Source organism: Dreissena polymorpha, chromosome 5 (genome assembly GCF_020536995.1).
Source record: "Dreissena polymorpha isolate Duluth1 chromosome 5, UMN_Dpol_1.0, whole genome shotgun sequence".
NCBI classification, from domain to species: Eukaryota; Metazoa; Mollusca; class Bivalvia; order Myida; family Dreissenidae; genus Dreissena; species Dreissena polymorpha.
In genome coordinates, this window is record NC_068359.1 from 95,945,632 (window position 1) to 95,968,578 (window position 22,947).

General features: G+C 34.2%; 1 protein-coding gene and 2 long non-coding RNA genes across 4 annotated transcripts in view; 1 reads left to right on the forward strand and 2 right to left on the reverse strand.

The window, feature by feature from the left end:
- LOC127881546 (ATP-binding cassette sub-family G member 1-like) overlaps positions 1-22,947 on the reverse strand; it is a 64,442-nt gene that overhangs the window by 19,857 nt on the left and 21,638 nt on the right. The window contains exons 2-9 of one of the 2 annotated variants that reach the window (XM_052429520.1): positions 15,764-15,881; positions 10,225-10,414; positions 9,266-9,411; positions 8,331-8,454; positions 6,682-6,796; positions 5,364-5,481; positions 4,057-4,201; positions 3,032-3,088 (exon numbers count right to left, since the gene is read on the reverse strand). In XM_052429520.1, the coding sequence (XP_052285480.1) occupies positions 3,032-3,088; positions 4,057-4,201; positions 5,364-5,481; positions 6,682-6,796; positions 8,331-8,454; positions 9,266-9,411; positions 10,225-10,414; positions 15,764-15,881 (1,013 nt within the window). The remainder of the gene's footprint in view (positions 1-3,031; positions 3,089-4,056; positions 4,202-5,363; positions 5,482-6,681; positions 6,797-8,330; positions 8,455-9,265; positions 9,412-10,224; positions 10,415-15,763; positions 15,882-22,947) is intronic. The other variant, XM_052429521.1, reaches the window with a different exon arrangement.
- LOC127881564 (uncharacterized) lies at positions 18,784-21,054 on the forward strand. Its single transcript, XR_008050141.1, has 3 exons — positions 18,784-18,993; positions 19,310-19,490; positions 19,848-21,054. It is a non-coding gene; the product is annotated as an uncharacterized LOC127881564 (long non-coding RNA).
- On the reverse strand, positions 20,955-22,130 carry LOC127881569 (uncharacterized). Its single transcript, XR_008050145.1, has 2 exons — positions 21,697-22,130; positions 20,955-21,135 (listed from the first exon to the last, which is right to left on the reverse strand). It is a non-coding gene; the product is annotated as an uncharacterized LOC127881569 (long non-coding RNA).

Here is a 22,947-nt window from a genome sequence, read left to right on the forward strand (position 1 = left end):
TGTGACAGACTGACGGACAGACTGACAGAAAAATGTATGGACAACGCCAATTCTATATCACTATGCCTTTGATGGAGGATAATAATAAGGAGTTCTGATTTTGTAAGGTATGATTATGCTTGGCAATACATGTAATAATATCTAGATCTACATATATTATCAACAAACATTTTAAAATAAATATAAAAGTAATATGCAATTTTCATTATATAATTTTTTTCAAAAGGTAACAAATAAAAAGGATTCATACAATTTCACACTGTAAATAGTAAGATAACAAAAAGTATCTGCCAAATGGTGATGTATTTAATGTTATTCATTTAATGGAGTAAGGATTTTGAAAAAAGTTCTAAGAAAAAGGTGAAGGTATATGTTTTAGGACACATACATGTATCATTAAACACAATCTTAAGACTGAGTCACAGCATTATGTAGTATGTACCCTTCTTAATTACAAAATCTATGAAACATAACATTTTCTACTCACATGCCATGCAAGCACTATTTGTCATGCAAGCACTATTTGTAACGAGACAAATTGGAATACAAATCAAAACAAATGAATTAGGATGGTTTTAATTTTGCATCACTCTTGCAGTGTACATTCTACATGCAAAGATTAAAAAGAATATGATCAATCTAAAGTAAGGTCTGTGCTAAACACTTTACCACTTAGATACGTCTTTTGACGCAGTTGTAGTCCAATCAAAAAAGAAAAATTTAATTAAATACATTTCTTACAAAATTCAAGTTTTACAGGCTTCATTTTCAACCCTAAGTTACTGATGAGCAGCAAACAGCATTAAACCTGAACAGACTGCGAGTTACTTGCAGGCTGTTCTGGTTTTATGATGTTTGCATATAAAAAAATGTCACTTTGCTTCTGAGTGGGAAAGGGTAAATCATATTTTTAATATCTCCAGTCTGAGACTTTTATACTATCCACTGACTAGATATAATGACATCACAAAAGTGGTAATGTTCAGGTGACCTTTAATGTTTCTGACTATTAGACCCCAATTTCTATTGTGGCGCCAAATGTGATAGTTGGATTGTAGCATAGGGATAAAATCAAACATCTTTACATAACATGATGTTAAATAGCTTCAAAAATTGACACCTAGATCTGTTTACTCAAAACTTTCACAACCAGTTAAGCTATTAGCCATAATTCTTGGATCAAGTCATAAATGTGTCTTTTATCCCTTTAATATAAGCATTTATTGAAATAAATGTATTCATGTGAAGGCAAATTTGCATATGCTCGAATAATTTGCATATTCTGTATTATATCATTTATTTCAAATTAATTTCACTTCGGTCTGATTTTAAGAGACTGTTACCTCAAATGGCTGTTAAAGTTTTGAGTGACCCGGGCCAGCCATTAAACTTAACGGTCAACCGAACCCGACCTCTTTTGCGAGGTTTTCTGATCTTTACAATTAAAAAATAATTGAGCAAACAAAAGGATTTCATTTCAATAAAATTGGGTCTTAGCATATTCTATTTTTATAAAGTTCAACTGTTAAAGTTGTTCAATATTGATTTGGTTTGCTTCTTAAGATTTTAATTACATGTAGGCCTTCATGGATGAACATTATATTGATTGCCCTCGCTAACCCCCGGGAATAAAATATTATTTCTTTTCTATTTTGTTCCATGACTGCTAAAGTCCACACATTTATAGATCATAGCCCAAAGTTCAAAGGTTCAACATCAATAGTGTCAATGACACACATTGAATGTCCATTAAAGGCATAAAACATATTTTTACTGATAAAGAGTCAAGCATTAAACCAGTAAATCAGATAAGTAGATTTTTGTCCTATATGCACATTTGTGTCATTAGACCTCATCTTAAACACTGAAATTTTATTTTTAATATCATGTCATTCTGTCTATAAGCATTTCTGTCATGCAGTTTCCAAAAAAGACATTAATATAAATTCAACTTCACTTGAAGGACACTTATTTTAAATCAATCTTAAAATTGATCAAATTTAAATCATTTTTTATTTCAAGCAGAATTTTGTTGACACACTTCACTTAAGCAAACATGCATGGTACATGTAGATTTTTCATGCATGTTACATGTAGATTTATCATGCATGTAGCACATCAAATCTGCCACTATTAATTCAAGCCTTCAATTTTGAAGTTTAAAAGCAATATACACAAACAACCGTACAGAACAGGTGCATAAGTCATTAACCCTTTCAGTGCTGGAACTGAATTTTAAAGGCCTTTGCAAACAGTTTGGATCCAGATGAGACGCCACAGAACGTGACGTCTCATCAGGATCCAAACTGTTTGCTATTCTGATAGTATTCTTTGAAAAAAATAGAAGAAAATGCTAATTTTAGAAATTCTGCAGACGACATTTTAGCAGACGACAAATTTCCCAGCATGCAAAGGGTTAATAATCAACAGCCTGGGACTAAAAACCCACCGATTGTCAAAATACAATCAAATAAAATCCAAACAAGAACACTTATTTAAAAGTTTCCAATTCCTGTAGGATTCCAAATAGTTTTCAAAGTCTAGTATTTAAATGATGTTGAAAATGTTTTCCCTATAAATAGATCATTAAAATTATTAATTCCATTTAATACATTTAAGGCACTTTTGTAGAGGACACTACCAATCTGTTAAAAGAATATAGGACATCTAAATGAGTCAAAAATATTTTACAGATAAAACAAAGGGGTACATTGATTTGTATTATTATCATTTTTTATTGTAGTTACAAAGTATGCAAAAAGTGGTCACTGATACAGTGATTGCCAACACTGAATCAGTAACGCTTTATAAGACTTGGATGTCAAAATCATCAAAATTATCAACAAAAGAGTCTAAAAAAACAAACACATACTTTTGATTCACAGTGGGAGATAATCACATCAAAACAAGATTAACAGATTAACAGTGAAGAGAGGCTTAAAGACTACAAAAGCACAGAAACGAATAACTGAAGTCGTGCTCGAAAAGCTGGTTATCATGGAAACATACAACCAAACTAATGCGTACAAACCTTGTTGCCAGATTCAGAACTAGGTGTACTAGCTCTTGATGAAGTCGACGCAATTTCCTGGCCAAGAAAATTGTAAATTAAAGTAAAATTGTTCATATTATGGTCCCACTGTATTTTCTGTAGCTTTTAAAACCAATGGTAAATGTTTTTTCAAACAATGAACAGGTATATGCCACGAAAATGTTAACTCCACTATGATTACATGCACCTCGCGTCTAAAATGAGGGGATTATGACCCATGCCCAAGAAATTAGAAAGCTAAGCGTCAATTTTATCAAAACTGGGGGAATACAAGTTTCAAGTTTTTATATATAAATGGTTAACTTTTGATGATAAAACTTTCATAATACCCCGGTACAGTTAATTCCAAATACAAAGACACTTTTTGCCATTGGGAATATGACCCAATAAAGTCTTTAAAATCAGCCAAAATGCTTAAATGATAATTGGAAGTGTTTGCAGCTAATATTTGAACTCTTTGTATACTATTTTAAACTTCCTCCTAATGACTTTGAACCTTATCTTGAAACCGTTCCAGATTAACATGTATGCCACTATCAATACTCTCAATCAACTCTCTTGATAAACACTCTATTACTATACAAATAAACGACAAAACACTTAATTTCCTAATTAATCCCAGAGAAGGCTACCTAAATAAAAATCCTACAACAAATGTAAATCATAATGCAATTTTTGACCTAGTGACCCAAAAATGGGTGTGGCGTGTAGAACTCATCAGGGTGCATCTACATATGAAGTTTCAAAGTTATAGGAGCAAGCACTTAGATTTTAGAGCAAAATGTCAAGGTTTTAGCATGACGTGGACGGCGGACGACACAATGAGCTGGCTATAACAATATCTCAGGTTTTCTCCGAAAACAGCCGAGCTAAAAACAACTTAAAGAGAGTTTCACCATAAAACTCTATCTTGAATCCCAAAAAATCATGTACTAATTCTGAATCCCCCAAAAATCACTTCCAAATTCTGAATCCCACCCAATCAAACTTCAAATCCCACTTACGGAGCTTTTCTCATTGCAGGAGAGGAAGTGTTCGCCAGGTACGTAGGTGGTGTCGTTCCTGGTTGTAAGCAGATGATCGTTCTCCGAGGGATCTACATCAATCTCTGGGGCCTCGGCTATTGAAGACATGCTGCTCTTGGAAGTCCTAAATACACATGGGTGTTTCTGTCACTGCTTTATTACTATGATTGTTATTTTTATTTTTATAATTATTTACTTTTATTATTTGTATATACAATATCATTGTTATTATTATTTTTGTTGTTTACTTCAATTATTTTCATACACACTAATATTAAATTATAATCATTGTTATTATCAGTATTATTATTTTTATCATTTACTCTTTGAATTGTCCAGTTTCACAAGTATATTTATTGTTATTTTAGACAGTAAGTCAACTTTGGTATGTTGCTAGCAAATTTTTGGACAAAACATCTATTTACAAATATTATGGACATACTTTTTGTTGAGATTTGTTTCAACCTGTTTAATAAAACAACATTTGTCCCTAAATAAATCAAGAAGACCATGACGGCCCTGAATTGCTCACCAGAGTTCAAGGGACACCGTTTGACAAGACTTGACCTGATAACCTAGCTTTTTACCCCAGCTTCAAATATAGCCTTGATATTATAAGGTACAAATTCTGACCATGTTTCATCATGATCGATCCATAAATGTGGCCTCTACAGTGGCAACAAGGTTTTCTTACATTGTATCCAGCCATTCAGTTTCCAGCCCACATGAGCAAAATCCCAACTCAGCAAAGATACTGTCAAAGGGAATCATCTTACAAAGTTTCATCAAGATCGAGCCATTAATGTGGCTTGTAAAGTTGCATCATTTTTTAGTAAGATTTGACCTGGTGACCTAGTTTTATGACACATGAGAACCAGATCAATCTCTGTCTAGATATTTTCAAGATAAGCATTCTGATGCAAATTCATCAACATAGGGTAATAAATATTGCCTTTAGAGTGGTAACAAGGTTTTGATAAAATTTGACATCTGAAAAGACTCCAACTTGCCCTGGATATTATTAACATAAACATTGTGAATGAAATAAACAATTAGGCGTCTGGAGAGGAAACAAGTAAAAAATTGATGACTGCACAACACATGCCAAAGGAAAAAGGACATAGACTGACCATAATAGATTACTAGGAGAAATTTTTACTTGGGTGAACTAATAAAAACAGTGTGTTTTATTATGATTTAAATTTCCAATGGCCAGTTAAGGTTTTGTAACAAAATGCAGGCTGTTGTAAAAATATGCATGTTTGTTCAACTTTACACCTGCTTACCTGTTTGACGACGCCTGTGCCTGACTGGCCACAAACTTGTCCATGTTGCCAGACCTAACGGACGCCACAAGCTGTTTGACTTTGTCTTCTCCCGCCTCGCCCGACGCTACCTCCATCACTGAAAACAAATGAATTTCATTCAGGAAAAACTGGCCTTAAAGGGGCCTTTTCACAGATTTTGGCATGTTTTGAAGTTTGTCATTAAATGCTTTATATTGCTAAATGTAAACATTGGATCTAAAAAGCTCCAGTAAAAATTCCAGAATAAAACTAATAAAAGGAAAAAAAAAAGAAGACCGCATCAGGGCTCGAACCAGCGACCCCCGGAGTCCTGGAGTAAAAAGCAATTAGACCACTCGGCCATCATGCCAAGTATTTATGAAAGACGTATTTTATACTTTATATATAAGCAATCTTCGTAGTTTCACAAAATTAAACGACAACAACAGAACTCTCCAAATTATTCAATCGTTTCGCGTTGCAACGCTTATAATTTTCAGGTTTTTAAATCGTCAAAAGATGCATATAATGGCTATATTAGACCATGGTAAATGTTCAGTATTACTGTTTCCTCACAAATATCATAACTTAAACGAAAATTTGCCAATCTGAAACAACTTTTTTTAATTTTGTCAATTTACCAAAACATGAAAAGATCCCTTTAATGCATGCCAAGAATATTCATTGGATCATTAATTAGTGTATTCTTATTGAAAATGTCTGACAAAACATTCAGATGTTAAGGTTCATTGAACATTTGACTTCGTGGTTGAGCGGAGCCATGAACATTCACCCAAATATAGTGTGATTCATAATATTTGCTTCACAGTAAATGGGAGTCAAAAAGCTGTCCTTTAGTGCAGTGGCTGTTAGTTCATGCACTTTCAACTAAGCAACCAGGGTTCAATCCCCTTTCCCGGAAACATGTCAGTTGGTTGCTGGTCACCATACTGCATGTACAGTGGGTTTACCACCGCCCCCCCCCCCCCCACCCCCCCCCCCCCCCCCCCCCCCCTAAAATGGTACACCAAAATTGAAAATCTTTTCAGTAACAACTAAAATGCTGGAAATCACAGCTTTAATTAAAACTTCGCCCCAACTTTCTGAGACTTGCATGTAAATAAGGTACGAGTGCAGGGACACATTCCCGGTCCTTACATAATGCAGCCTCAGACATTGAAAATTGTATGATGTAACAATTGCAAAACAAACATAAGGAAGACTCTTTATACCTAGCCTCATGCGCAAAGGGCCTCATAAACTTTATTAAAATAACATACAAACACACACAAATGGAGTGGACACAATGGACCCTTACCATAGTCTGCAGGGTTGTGATAGGCAGGGCACTCCATACCCAGGGACTTGAAGTACGGCAGCAGGTGCTTGATACCGCCCCCATACACACACTCCCCATTGGCAAGCATGAACAGCTGTGGAAATAATGGGCAAAATTTACTGCAAGCATTTACAGCTGTGAAAACAATGGGCAAGATTTATTGCAAGCATGTACAGCTGTGAAAACAATGGGCTAAATTTACTGCAAGCATGTACAGCTCTGAAAACAATGGGCAAGATTTGCTGCAAGCATGTACAGCTGTGGAAACAATTGGCAAGATTTAGTGCAAGCATGTACAGCTGTGGAAAGAATTCACACACTCCCCATTGGCAAGCATGAACAGCTGTGGAAATAATGGGCAAAATTTACTGCAAGCATGAACAGCTGTGGAAATAATGGGCAAAATTTACTGCAAGCATGTACAGCTGTGGAAACAATGGGCAAGATTTAGTGCAAGCATGTACAGCTGTGGAAAGAATAAGGAAGATTTCCTTTGTTATTGTTGTTCTAGAAGTTTTTTTTTTCCTGTTTTAAACAGTATTTCAGTCGTATCACTGCCGTCGCATTGTCTTGTGATCACAAAAAAGTGATGTAACAATGAAAAAAACATTGCAAACACTCCTCATATCTATCTTTTGTTTTAAAAGAAGTTCATCATTCGATCATGTTATCTTCCTGTCCATCGTTATGGGTTAAATCTTAACATATACAATGTTAAAAACACTTCTATTCTCACTTGACTTGACTTGACTTGATCCTGAGTTTATTTGTCATCTGCTGCGGGATTAGTCCCAGTAGTTGGGGTAGGCAGCAGGCGGCTAGAGCATCTAACCCCTGATTTCCACGCTCCTCTGTTCTGTGGGTCAGTGTCAACCATGCCACAGGTGTGCAGGTCATCCTTAATACAGTCAGACCACGATTTTCTTGGTCTCCCTCTACCTCTAGCACCAGGAATGGCCATCTTCGAGATTGAATTGATGCAAGAGGTGGCACGCTCGACATGCCCATACCACCTCAGGCGTCTGGCTCTCAGTGATGCAGTGACTTCTGGTATCTCTAGTTTGCCATACAGAATGTCAGTGTGGACTCCGTCGTCAGGTTTGATGCCGCAAATCCAGCGGGCCATTGCTCTGTCGTTTCTACGAAGTCGTTGTAGATCAGAAGCGGATGGTGCCCACGCTTCACTACCATGTAACATGGCAGAACGGACACAAGCATTGAACACGTTGCCACGGATTTTAAGGGAAACATGCTTCGAAGTCAATATTGGTAGGAGCTTCTTAAACTTTCCCCAGGCAATGCAGCATCGGGTGATGATGGCAAGTTCGCAGCCTCTCAATGTGTTAATATTTGTAGGACAAATTTAAAAACAAACAAACCAATTTTAGTCAAAACAACACAATCGTGTTTTTTTTAATCCAAAGGCCTCTACCTCTTCCCAAAAATTATAAAAAAACACAGGCACATTTTTTTGGTCAACTTAAATTTCCGTGCAAGTCCACTTACATGGTCAAACATTATAAACAAACATTAATTATCTATGTCAATACTTTGAAAATAAGCTGCAGTTTCACAGCACATTTTGTTTGTCAACACAAATGGTAGAACATTGTTGCAATTCCACTCACATGGTCAAACATCATGAAGAGCTTGGCACTGGGCTGGTGGATGGTACATATGATGGTGCGACCCCCTGCTGCCAGGCTCTTTAACAGTGACAGACACTGGAAACAGGAAGAGCTGTCCAAACCACTGAAATACAACACATATTTGTGTAAGTGATTAAAAAACACCATTACTGCTTAACAGAAGCATGGGTCATGCATCCCTGACATGTATTTCAAGTCATGGGTCATGCATCCCTGACATGTTTTCAAGTCATGGGTCATGCCCATCCCTGACATGTATTTCAAGTCATGGATCATGCATCCCTGACATGTATTTCAAGTCATGGATCATGCATCCCTGACATGTATTTCAAGTCCAAAGAACAAGGTTCTGTTGAACATTTATACCAGTCATGGGAACCAAAAGTCAAGGTTAAATGACTATTGATGGTGATTAATGCAAAATGCATAATTTTGAAGCAAATGTAATGAGAAATTAATCTTATTTTGACCGCTTTATGTATGCTTAAGAAAAATGATTGATCAATGAATTGTTCACTTAGGAGATCACTATGTAATCTTCACTTTTTCTCATATGCACACATAAAAGTGGTTGGTTCATCAAGAACATAACTATAGAAAGCTCCTGTAGACACTGATCTATGCCCAAATAGCCCCAATATACATGTTGTTCCCTACAATTACATGATTTGATGATACCTTTGCAATCTTAAGTCACATAAAATTACAAACTCAGTAAATATCTCAGGGTGTGATTTAAGAACAACCTCAAGGAAGGAAAATGCACTACCCCCATTACAGGGTTAAATTCAACTCTTTATTGGTATAAAGATCTAGTTAAGTTAAAACATTTTGACATTAAAAAGGAGCAAATCAGATGGAAAGAATATAAACCAAGGCCTGTATCTTTATAAAATATAGTTATTGTTCTGTACCTGGTTGGTTCATCGAAGAACATGATAGGTGGATTGTTGACCATCTCCAAGGCAATGGAGAGGCGTTTGCGCTGACCGCCGGACAGGTTGCTGGTACGAGTCTTCTTGTGGTCCATGAGACCCAGAGTCTCAAGTATGTCATCCACCTGTACAACAAATGTCAAATGGCTATTGCTATGTAGAAACAGGGCTTTTCATACCATTTTTGGACCTATACATGTGAATTTTGGAATTTTGGCCTAAATTAACTTAAAATTGGGTGAAAAGTATTATTGCTTGATTTAAAACCTTTGAATAATTTTTATACATTTGTAATAATGACTTACATAAAACAAAAACAAATTTACCTAAAGATATTCCTTCAAAGAACGCGTAAAGGTAATGAATTTTAGCAAATTCTCACCAAGTATTCCTTCTATGAATGCGTAAAAGTAATAAATGATAAATAGAAACCAAACAATTCTCACAAAGAAGTCCTTCTAAGAATGCTTTTTTTTTTTTATATCATCGAAACCATAACAATCTCGCCAAGTATTCCGTCTATGAATGCTTAAAATTAATTAATTCATTAAAACCACAAAATTTTCTGCTAAGTATTCCTTCTCTAACATGATCATCACCTGCTGTCTCAGAGATTCTATGAATGAATAAAAGTCATGAATGAACAAAGTCATTAAAACCAACAAGCAAATTCGTTGAATTGATATCCCCCGCCATTATACTTCTGGACACAAAAAAGCATTCTTTTCAAGATACAAAGGGCCATAACTCCGTTATTAACAGATGGTGTACAATGCCATTTGGCGTGCATCATCATGGTATCCATATATATACTCATACCAAGTTTCAATGAAATCCGTCAAAGCACTTCCAAGATATGGCTCCAGACGGACGGAGAGACGTACGGACAACGCCAAAACAATATCCATCCGCCGATGGCGGGGGATAACAATCCTCACCAGGTTTTCCTTCTCGGACATGGGCATCTTCTCCTCCAGTTTCAGGTTGGCCGAGCACATCATGGCCTCCTCCACTGACAGATGGGGCAGCAGGTGGTCGTCCTGCATGATGTAGCACGAGTACTTGCGGAACGAGCGCAGGTCTCGCTCCTTCTTGCGCACCAGGATTTCCCCCTCGAGGCCGCTGATCCTGCAAGACAGGATGATGAAAAATATAAGAGGCGTGGTATAGGGGGTTAAATGCGTTAGCGTTAATTGTTAACCCAGATCAGGGACGACACTTTCCGCTTTTATGATATTTTCCGTTTCAAAAAAGTCTCTTCTTAGCAAAAATCAAGATTTTGCAGAAAGTGTCGTCCCTGATTAGCTTGTGTGGACTGCACAGGCTTATCTGGGACGACACTTAACACACATGCATTAAGCCCCCTTTTCACAGAGCTGGCTAATGTGAGCCTTCCTAACGAAAAATGCAGCTTAATTGATTCTCTTTTGATTTCAAAGCAGAGCTGATGGTTCACATTTTGCATTTTAATACTTTAACCCTTTGAGTGCTGGAACCGGATTTTGAAGGTTTTTGCAAACAGTTTGGATCCAGATGAGACGCCACAAAACGTGGCGTCTCATCAGGATCCAAACTGTTTGCTATTCTGATAGTATTCTTTGAAAAAAATCGAAGAAAATGCTAATTTTAGAAATTCAGCAGACGACATTTTAGCAAACGTCAAATTACCCAGCATGCAAAGAGTTAAGTATGAGCAAATATGGATGAGCCTTGCTCTGGGATAAAGGGGCTTAATGCATGTGTGTTGTTCAATATTAGCCTGTGCAGTAATTAAAATTCAAAATGTGCACCATCTGTATTACTTTGAAATCAGATAAATACTTAAATCAAATCTTTTGTGTCACCAAGTTGGACTGTCACCATTTCCCATGATAAGGTTCACTGAAATGGTAATGGCGCAATAGATATGGTGTCTTCCTTTAGACTGCGAGGTCAAGGGTTCAATCCCCAATCAGTAAGCACCTCAAGCAATATTATAAAACACCTGGTACTGGTTATTCCCTGAATGCAAACTCAACAATATCTCCCTAAACTCAAGGCTATGTAAGCAATATTGCGAAAATAGTTTTAATTTAAATACACAACGGGTAATTGTGTGAGAGGACATGTGTTTTCTCAACTATATTGTTGACCCACTATTGCCCTTACAAAAGCTTTTACATCAAAGATACTAAGCTTTGGCTCGATTTGAAACTACAACTTATCCAGAGGTAGCGTAAAATATTGCTTTGATACATGCAACAGTATTTCATCTAGCTTATTGGAATTGTATTCAATGTCAGATGTTTACGTAAATTACTCTATGCAAGAAAATGATGAATTCTTTGAAATGAGTGTTTTGTTGATCATCCTTTTATTTGGCAGTTGCCAGTTGGCATCAATGCCAGGCATTTTTATTAAATGGCAGCCTTAATCTTCCTACCATTTGATCATGTGAGACATTTATGAACATGAATGAACCAGTTTGTGGACTAATGTTTGATAACAAATTGTGTGATAAAGTCAAGTGTGTTGTGCATGATACAGTCTTAACAACCAGGCACATTGACCGAAATTATACTGAAATACAAAGTGCTACATGTAATTATTAAGGGGATATATCTACTCGAATATGAATCATTTTCTATCACTGAGTTTCATTACCATGTTTGTTTGTCCATTAAACTGTGTATCTAGCTGTCAATAATTAATGAATGATTAAACCAATATTGGATAGAGGGGGTAGAAATGATGAAATTAATTGAGTAATGCAGTTCAGGAGTTCAGGAGTAATGGTGGAGGTGATCATGGAAAGATGGAATGAATTTAGGAATGAAGGAAAGAATAAAAGAAACAGGACATTAATAAGTGTAAGAGATCAGGAACAAATAAGGGGATAAAAGAAAGAGAATAAATTTAATGCCAAGGATCACGTATGAAGAACAAAAGAAAGAGAATTAAGGAAATGAAATAGAGATACAAGGCATCTGAAAAGGGAAAAAAAAACACTGAATACTATCATGCTAAATGCATTCAGTAAATGTCTTCCCCTCCAAAAAACAGCATTTATAAACACTGAAACGAGAAGATAAATGCACACAGCAAATTTACAATAAAATACCTGTGCAATTTGTTATACAATCAATGTATTCCATACACAATTCCTTGCGAAGAATTTAACACTTGCGTGCAAACAGTGTTTTATTCCTCCAGTTTATCTTTCAAAAACAATGACAGAGATAAATAAGAACCTGTTTTGATACTTAACTTGAAATAATGAAATCAGAATTGTATGAACATAGTCTGCACTGAATATAGACAGCTGTTCATATTTTTTCTAAAACCTTCATTATACTCATTTATAACTTGAAACACAAATTAATATATTTTTTGACAATACACATCCAAATTAAAGCAGAACAATGCTTTAAATTTGAAATAAAGTGTATCAATTATTTTAATTGAGTGGTCTCAATTATATATATTTAGTAGAAATGTGGTTGCTGCTGGTTATGATGATGATGGTGATTATCAGAAGGAAGAGAAAAAGGTAGAATAAAATAATGATGATGATTATCAGTGAGAGGATAACAATAATTCAACTGATGAATCTCATGTTAATTTTGATAAAAATCAGACTATAGAAGTTTCTAAAGGCAAAACAACAGTTGTTTATCTTTGAAGAAATGCCGTATTAACAGGCAATCAAACAATGGCCAAGAGCCATAATAGTTAAGTGACTATTAACTGTCTATACTGCAAAGTGAATTTATAGGAAATCAATGTTTTGGAGGGCTGGTAAAGACAGGTTCAATTATCATGCAGATCAGAATTTGACTCTGTTTCCAAACAATTCAATACCAGTCTGAACAAACAATTTTTACATACTGCATTACTGGTAAATGCTATTATCACCTCTTTAGATCTATTACCATCCTCTTGTTCACAGGTTTCTATGAAACTTAACAACAGCATGCATGATTGTTAACAAAAACAGGAAATACAAAATATCTAAACATTTGACTGAAAAATGACCTTGGTGCATGCATGTTCTACCTCTCTGAACAGGTGAGGACTATATACATGAAGGTTTATTTTCAGACGTGATTTTATTGATGTATAATAACTGCATGGCTGGTTAAAACACTAATAAATATTTCATATCAGTGTTTTTAAAGTATCAGTAAAAGTAAATGTAAGGATAGAAAATAACATTTATGGTTGGTTGTTTAGATGGGCAACTATCTTAAAGGGGCCTTTTCACAGATTTTGGCATTTTTTAACTTATTCATTAAATGCTTTATATTGATAAATGTAAACATTGGATCGTAAAAGCTTCAGTAAAAAATCAAGAATAAAATTTAAAAAAGGAAAATAACATTGCCCGGAGCAGGGTTCGAACCAGTGACCCCTGGAGTCCTGCCAGAGTCCAGAAGTAAAAACGCTTTAGCCTACTGAGCTATTCCGCCGTGTACACATACTTGACGTATTTTATACCTTATATAAGCAATCTTCGTAGTTTCACAAAATTTAACGACAAAAACAGAACTCTCCAAATTATTCAATCGTTTCGCGTTGCAACGCTTTATAATTTTTAGGTTTTAAAATCGTCAAAAGATGCATATAATGGCTATATTAGACCATGATAAATGTTCAGTATTACTGTTTCCTCACAAATATCATAACTAAAACGAAAATTTTCGAATCTGAAACAACTTTTTATAATTTTGTCAATTTACCAAAGCGTGAAAAGATCCCTTTAAGCTTGCAGGTGCAAAGAATAAGGAGCCCAGATCCAAGAACATGTCATGATTATCTTATACTTCCTTTTAAGAAAACAAAATCAGACATCAATATTACATGGCTGACATGCCTAAGACAATGAAAAATGCACATGGATGAGCCTGAACCTTCTTTTTTTCCTTTTTAAAAATGATGGGAAAACAGTTTTATCTATTGTAACCTCTAATATCTATAAAAAATTAAACAAGAGCTCCGCAATCGGAAACATATGCCCCCATAAAGGCCTTGACACCCTTCACTCAATACTTTAATGACAGGGTTTTTTTTGACCCGATTTTATAGCCGAAATTCGGCTATGTTCCCAATCCCAAAAAGTATACTTTTTTCCCAAAATGTGGCAAAAAATTCCCATTTTTTTTTTAGAAAGAAGTCTTATGTGTATTTTATCTCAATTTTAATTCAATTACATCTAACAAAGTATTATATGATTTTTTTCTTTTAAATTGAATGATTATTAAGAGTTAAATCAAATTTAGTATTTCCCTAATCAGTGGACTTTTCGTGTGGAAAAAAAGGCTAATGAATTTATTTTCCCAATTTCATGAAAATGCCGATAAAATTCCCAATTCCAAAGCCATGGGCTATCTTCCCAAAAAGTGGAAAAAAAACCTGAATGACATATCCAACATCAATCAATTTATAATTAATCTCACAGTGACCTTGACTTTTGAAAAAGTGATCCCAATTTTAAAAGGCATTATCTACTGTCCAAGGCCCATGCACAGCTAGGTGAAGTATCAAGCCAATCCGTCAATTTGTTGACGAGTTATAAATCGTAAACGATTCCCACACTTATTGTGACATTGACCCTGACCTTTGACCAAGTGACCCCAATTTCAATAGGGGTCATCTACTGTCCAAGGCCAATGCACATGTGAATTATCAAGCCAATTCATAGAATTGATTCATTAACTTGATTGGTCAATTCATTGATGAGTTATTGATTGGAAACAATTCTCACACTTATTGTGACAGTGTTAAACCTTGACCTATGACCTAGTGAACCAATTTTCAATGCCGGTCATCTACTGTCCTATGCCAATGCACACCTGAAGTATCAAGCAAATCGGTCAATTCGTTGACAAGTTATTGATCAGAAACGGACTGGTCTACAGTAAGACCAGGGACAATGCTATTTCTTAGAAGTATCGGCCTAGGGACAATATTATTTCTAAGCAGTGTCCTCCAAAGGACAATATTATTTCTGAGGAGTATCCGATAACCAACAAAATTATTTCTTAGCATGAGTATCGGCCAAGGGACAATATAATTTCTTAGCAGTATCCACCATTAAGGGACAATATTATTTCTATTCGATACCTGAACAAGGAGAGTATGAATTGTATGTATTTCTTTTGACTTTGCAGTCACTTACATGTATTTCCAATTGGGTACTTTTGGCTTTTGCTGAAGAGACAGCAAGCAGAAGAGACAGTATTGAGATACAAGGAATCCGAGTGCGACATCCTAGCTCTTTGCGAATAGATCCCTTTGTTCTTTTATGTGCTCAGTGTATAGCACCGATACACGCAAGAATTACCTGGGTTTCATACCAGTACATCTCTAGTTGGGTGGGAAACACTTGAAGCATTTCTGAAATTCCAGTGCCCCAGATAAGAATTGAACCGGGGACCTCTGGAATGGTAGACCAGAGTGACCACTCGACAACCGCACCACCCTTAAAGTATTTCTTACCTGTATCCAGCCAGGATATTCATGAGGGAGCTCTTTCCTGCACCAGATGGGCCCATGATGGCTGTGAGTTCTCCGCATTTAAACTGGCCAGATATGCCCTTCAGTATTTCCTTGGTACCTAAAAATATAGCAATGTGAAAGAGGTGATTTTTGTTATTAATGGTGTCCAAAGATTGTTTACTTTTTTTAACTTTATAAAATATTAGTTTTGAACATGTGATTTACACTGATTATATAAAATATGTTTTTGGGGTGTTGTTTTTTTTCCCTCAAAATCAAGGTGCCTATTGGGAAATTGCAAAAATTCCATTCATTAACTCTGATGCGGTTAATAAATTATTATTATGACGATGATATAAGAATTAAAGGGACTGTCAACCACGACAACGAAGAAAAGTTGTAAAAGACCGTATTTTTTTACAATTATTATTTTATATTTATTAAAATATCACGACTGGTATGTTACGTTACTTGAAAAAAGTTGTTAAGTTTTCATATTTTCTGTATATTTTGTAATAAATTTTACTGGGTATGTCTACCAGGTTACAAAACTACCAGTTTACTATAAATAACGCCAGTAGATTGATCATCATGGACACGTTGTAAACCCAGAAATGCAAACTGTGCATGCGTAGTGAATTGAATATATTTTATATATAAAATGATCAATCTACTTGCGTTATTTATAGTGTGTAAATCGTTATGTCACCTATTTTCGCGATGTACTTTCGATTTCACATCGCGAAATTTTATTACCGAATAAACTGAAAATATGAACTTTTTCAAGTAATGTAATATACCAGTTGTGATATATTTTAATCAATATAAACTAACAAATGTAAAAAAATACGGTATATTAAAACTTTTCTTTTTTCGTCATTCGTGGTTGACAGTCCCTTTAAGGCCCTCAGAGTGAAGTGCGCTCGTTTGAGAATTTGTATTGCACAGTAAAGGATCTCAGAAAAGTGAGCTCAAGGCATAGACTCAGTATTTTACCACTAGTATGTTTATACACAGAAAAAAGCTTCTCAGTTTATTAATCACTCGTACACTGCCCATCATGTATAAATGGCTTTATTAAAACCCAAATATGATTAAAAAAACTTTAAAGACTAATAATTCAAATTCACAAATAAAATAAGTCAAGGACTGAAAAAATGTAATTTTATTATTAGAAATTTTTTCAAATGTACGTATGTAAAGCTTTATTTCACAATAACATTGACATTAATTTGTGAAAATTAAATTGAACATGCATGTACATGTGTATTATGACCTGATTACTGAATGACCTCAATTTAAATTATCATAAATTGACAATGTGTATCATCTCATATGTATAATAAATATATGTAAAATTATCTTGATAGTATAAGATTCTTGTCATTATATAGTGATATTAAACAGAACTACATAAACTTAAATAGGTTTTAGATAACCTAACTATCATGTGTTAAATATCTGAGGCAAAGATTGTAGCTTGTGTAATCAATTAAATTATGATCAAATAAATGGGTTTTTCATTGCTTCTTGTAAGAATGTGAATCATATAAATTACATATATTTATTATTGTCTTTATGGCACTCCTTACAATTATAACACGCCACAACATGCAAATACATATGAATATCTTTATTAAATGTTAACAACTTTATTCATCAAATTATATACTGAAATTATCGTATTATAAACCTATATGTCATGACAAAATGCACTTTCTGAGTGTTTTCCGAATTTTATTACTAATTAGCTGATAATTGCAAATCATATACATCTTTTGACAGTTGAAATCACTTCATATATGACACAATTATATTACACATGTACAAAATTACTGTCACTTCCCTTCTCGAAATAAAATACGCTTTTTAACAAAATACACTTTAAGAAGTGCATTTATTCTGCGCTTTCTCCAAAAAAGTGTATTTTTTCTGCGTCTTTCGTTTTAAAAGTACACTTAAGTGCATTAAAGTGTATTTTTCGAAATTAGAGCGCGTTTTTTCATAATCTTTTGAATTGCCAAGTGTATTTTTTCTGTACTTTTATATGATTGAGTGCGTCTTTTCAATGGAAGTGTATTTTTAACTATATCTTTTCCAAGACAGTGTGTCTTTTCAATTTAAGCGTATTTAAGTGTATTAATAAGTGTATCTTTTCTGGGTCTGATCATATTTTATACTTTTCATACATTATATATTAGTAGTAAAAATTTTGTAGTATTTACAAAAACAACACAAATACAAGTGTTATGTATGACATTATCAAATGTTTATTGATTATTTGAAAACATCAAGAAAATAATACTATTCATAATAAATTTTTTAACAACAATGCTTAACAGCTTTAAAAAGCACAAGTTCAACTAAATCAGGCTGTGGGTCACCTATTAAAAATATTGAACGTGTCAAAAATATTATGTGGGCTTCTGGCAAGCCCACATAATGTTTTTGACACTTTCAATATTTTTAATATTTAAATTATATTTTCTCAAATTTCTTATACTGATATTTAACCCAAATAAAATTAATATCTACCACATTGTCTACTAAACACATTTTTTAAAGGCAATTAAAATAATATTTATAATAGAATTATAATTTTCTAACACCTTTCAGTATGTCAAATTGAAATATTCACAAATAAATATAATATGCTAAGGGTTATGTGCATGTATTGTAATTTGTGATTTCATAAACAATAAACAGATTTCTCAGTAATGATATTCAATTTAAGGTCACAAAGAGAAGAATTGTTATCAGTGATGTGTATTATTCCATAAATATTTTGGTGTTGAAATTTGCCTTTATCAGTAGATATATCTCAAGCTGACACAACAGATAAAAGATCAGCTCTCCCCCAATTAAATCAAATATGCATCATAAACACTAATCTCTTATCAGTGATGCAGCAATGCCTAACAAAGGGGTGCATATCATCTGCATACTTTTGATTGGTTGATAGTTTTTGTTTTGAAAACAAGCCACTTTTGATTGGTTTAGGGCACAGGAAGTAAAATTTGTTTAAACAAGCAGGTGTCAGCAACTGATAATGAGCTACATTTTTAGACATGATTTAGCAAATTAAGATTTTAAATTGTACTTGTAGTGTCAAATGTCTTGAAATACTGTCAGCATGAAGTATTGTGTGATGAAAACAAAGTGTATTTACTACAATGTAGTAAATCAAAGGAGGTCCAAAGTGGCTGGATACTGAAGAACAGTTGTAACAGGTTTGTATTTTTATTTCTGCATCCCTTTTTTAATTAAGTTCATTGAATTAATTATGATCATTATCATGTTTATGTATTGTCTCTGGTATAAGGATAAGTAAATGCATTGTAATTTTAAGGAAAACTAACAACAATTGAAACAAAAATAGATAAATATACAAATTAAAAAGTGTTAATGTTGTGTACAGTGAATTATTATGGCTGTGTTTTATGGTTATTGTCATCTTAAACTTTATTTATAGCTAAGTCTGGTCATTACTGAATGGACTTCTTTCCCTCATATTTCAATGAGAACTTTTATATTTTGATTTTAAAGGTAAAACTCTTGCCCCAAGGAAAGAATGTGCATTATCACCTGCTTAAAAAGGAAGAAACAGGGGGATACTGACTGATGTATGGACTTTAACACCAGGTTTTTACCCTTCAAGAGTTGGCCAACTAGAGTGAAGCAGGAGAGTGGGCTGTGCTTGACTAAGAAAAGCTGGATTTGATGAGAGGTAAAACTATACAGGTTATTGCATTTAAAATGCATCACACTTCCAGCCAGTCCAGACAGCCAAATGAGACCACGCATCTTAGTTCATTTTCAAACTGTATTGTCTACAAAACGCTATTTCTTTGATGATAAGAGTTTAGTCACATGTGATCACAGGATTAAAAAATTGCAAAAATAAACAAACAAAAACAACAAGCAAACAAAATTGCATTGATTTAAATTTCTAATTATAATCGCAACAAGATTACCATTACAGCAATATTTCATAGTTAAGTGAAACAAAAACCTTACAATTTAACAAGTATGAAGAATGCCTCGCCCTTTTGATAGTGTGTGATATCATGTTTATCTTTTGCAGATCAATACGCATTCAAGATCCTTAAGAAGAGAAGGACACAAGCAACATCAGTGGTAGATGTCACTCCAGCCCCTGCTTTTCCGGTCTCGCCTGCTGCTTTCCAGGTCCCTCCAGCTGCCAAGATCAGGTCTAGGCACTGGCTGCCATCCAGGTCCCCCTGGCGGTTGCGGTCGTGTTCTCAAATGGCTGCTGTACTGGACTACTGGTCCCACCACCATATTCGGTCAAGGTGTCTCCAAATGCTGAAGTCCAGGTTCCTCCGGCCACTGCGGTTCAGGTACCCCCAACAGCTGTGACCTAGTTCTCTGCAGCAGCTGCGATCTAAATATATTGACCCACTGCGGAACACTGCGGTTAATCGTTTTTTCCATACAATCTTCCACAAATGCCTCATTTTATAATGAAGTGTACAATTCTTATGTTCATATTTGTTTGTGTTATAAAGATGATTTTCCTGCACATTGTGTTTTTTTCCCTTAAAACTGTATGGGGCTATTACTTTTTTTACTGAAACATATCAGCACAAAATTGTAAAAGACTTTAACATACTTTAATACAAAAAAGTGTTTTAACCCACAGGAAACCACCTTGCCAAAAACCCACAAAAACTTACTGAGCAGGTTATTGTTTGCCAAAACCTAGCGAGTGTGCGTTTCATTGTCCATATGCTTATAAATTTAATAATTAGAATGAATTATCTTTAATGTATTTTTTTTAGATATATAAACTCAAGAAACTTACATAATTTTTGCGACACATTACAAGTTTATTTGAATTTGTGTCACTCCTAAGATTTTCCCACGGCCTCCGAATGTCTCTCTTACCCTCTGAAAGTGTTTGTGTTTAGAAATTATTTATAACGTTATTTTTAATAAATAAATCTATTTCAGACTATAAAATACTGTTCTAGCTGTTGATATGTCCCCTTTATAGTTAAAACTGAGATAACTTGTGAGTAAATAGTTGTAAATGGTTGTATATACAGGGTTCCCTCTGGGCTTTCAAAAGTTGTCGCCACTTACTTTCGCCAAATTTAAAAAGTTGTCGCCACACTGGGGCTACATTTGGGCAATGAAGATCATGTTATTATAATACAAACAAAAACTGAGCATTTACAGTATGTTAAAGGAATTGATTTAATAACAGTAGTATTAATAATAACAACACATTTAACATTGTTAATTAAATAAAGGCACATTCAATCAGTTGTAACTCTTGTTGATTGACACCTTCTTAGCAGCCTGAATATGTTGCCACAGTTTTGGTGCTTCAGAAGCTTTGTGGTATTCTGAAAATACAAAAAGGGAAATATAATATTAATATAATACTAATAATAATCAATGAATGTGAAGTATATAAATAATATAAATGTGTGGTAGCATATGATCTACTACATAGAGCCCTTAACACAACAGTCAAATAAAATAAGCATTTGTGTATATCAAATGTCAAATTGATTTCCATGTGCTAAACTATGTTTACCTTTTTTTTTAAGGTACATCCGGTAGTGAATGAATTGATAAGTGTTGAGGATATAAAGAGTTCACACAGCATAGATTGTGTGTTGGAAATCATATTGAAGGAAATGAAATTCTGATAAACAACTGTCTTTGTTTGGTTTTTGTTTGTTAGCTGGTGAACAATAGCGGTGGGAACGTTTGCATTTTGAATGAGTCTCAAAATAAGCAGCATCTAATGTTCACTTTCTAAAAGTCGTTTTACACTCTGAACTTGCCATTTTGACGAGTGAAACAGCAATATGTCACCGTTTAAATAGAACCAATAGATGTAAAATGTTTTACTATTTTCTATAATTACACCGATTTTTCTAAAAACAATCGATACTTACCTTTTTGATTGTCATTGTTGTCAATTTAACGGTCTTGAATCTGCTTCGAACACTGTGAAAAACACTTCACATTTAAGCGCAAAGTCGGTATATTTCAATATTGCCTTATCTCTGAAGCAATAAAACTGCCGACCAATTAAGATAACTTGCAACAACACCCCAAATAATCGCAATTATCACCATAACATTCCACTTTGCGGTAGTCGGCAGTCAGCACCACGCTCCATTGATTACAGCTGTATCGCTTACACCATGGAAATCTATAGTATTACGACTGCCGTAAAGCGGCTGGTAAACACAGCGTCTTTTGTCATTTTAAGAAAATATGAACGCAGAAAAATGCCGATTTTTTTAAAATCGCCATTTACGAAATTTTGTCGCCAGATTTTTTATTTTGTCGCAATTGGCGCCAATGGCGATCGACAGCGGGAACCATGATATATTTCCAAGTTTGGAAAGTTATGTAGATCTCAAATGTGCTTTCATGTCCATAGTGCTTATATATTTAATAATAAGAACGAATTATCTTTGATGTCATTTTAGGTTTTTTCATATAAACTCGAAAAACTTACATAATTTGTGCGCCACATTACAAGTTTGGCAAGAAAAAATCTTTAACAATATTAAAAACCATGTGAGGATTGAGAAAGATTTAAAAAAAACTATTTTGCTATTTGACAATTTGGTAAGCCTACATGTATGTCTTTGTCTTTCAACATATTTTATTTGCCATTGTTATTTATTGTGATATTGTTTGAAAAAATTGTATATTGACATGTTTTTTTTCAATGCATTCTTTGTATGGAACAATGTAAACCAAAAAGTATAGGGACAGGGGGAAGCAGTTGCAGAGGAAAGCGGAAAAGATTTTAAGCACCCATAGAATGGCCTTAACTACTTGTTTATTTTAAAATGATTTATGTGAATAAATGTGTTTATTTCAAAGTTTATTTGCTGTTGTTCTCTCAGATCATATTTAAACCGGCCACTTTTCATATCCAAATGAATGTTTTTTTAATAGACATTTTCAAAGATACACTTAAGTGCACTTTATACACTAAAAATACACTTGAGCGTTTTTTTTTCTTCAAAAAATACACTAGAGCGTATTTAAAAAAAAAATACACTTGAGCGTATTTTTTTCCCCAAATTTTTCAAAAAATACACTAGAGCGTATTTTTTTCAAAAAATACACATGAGCGTATTTAAGTGTATTTTTTCATGTTTTCCTAAGTAAATTAAAACGCTTAA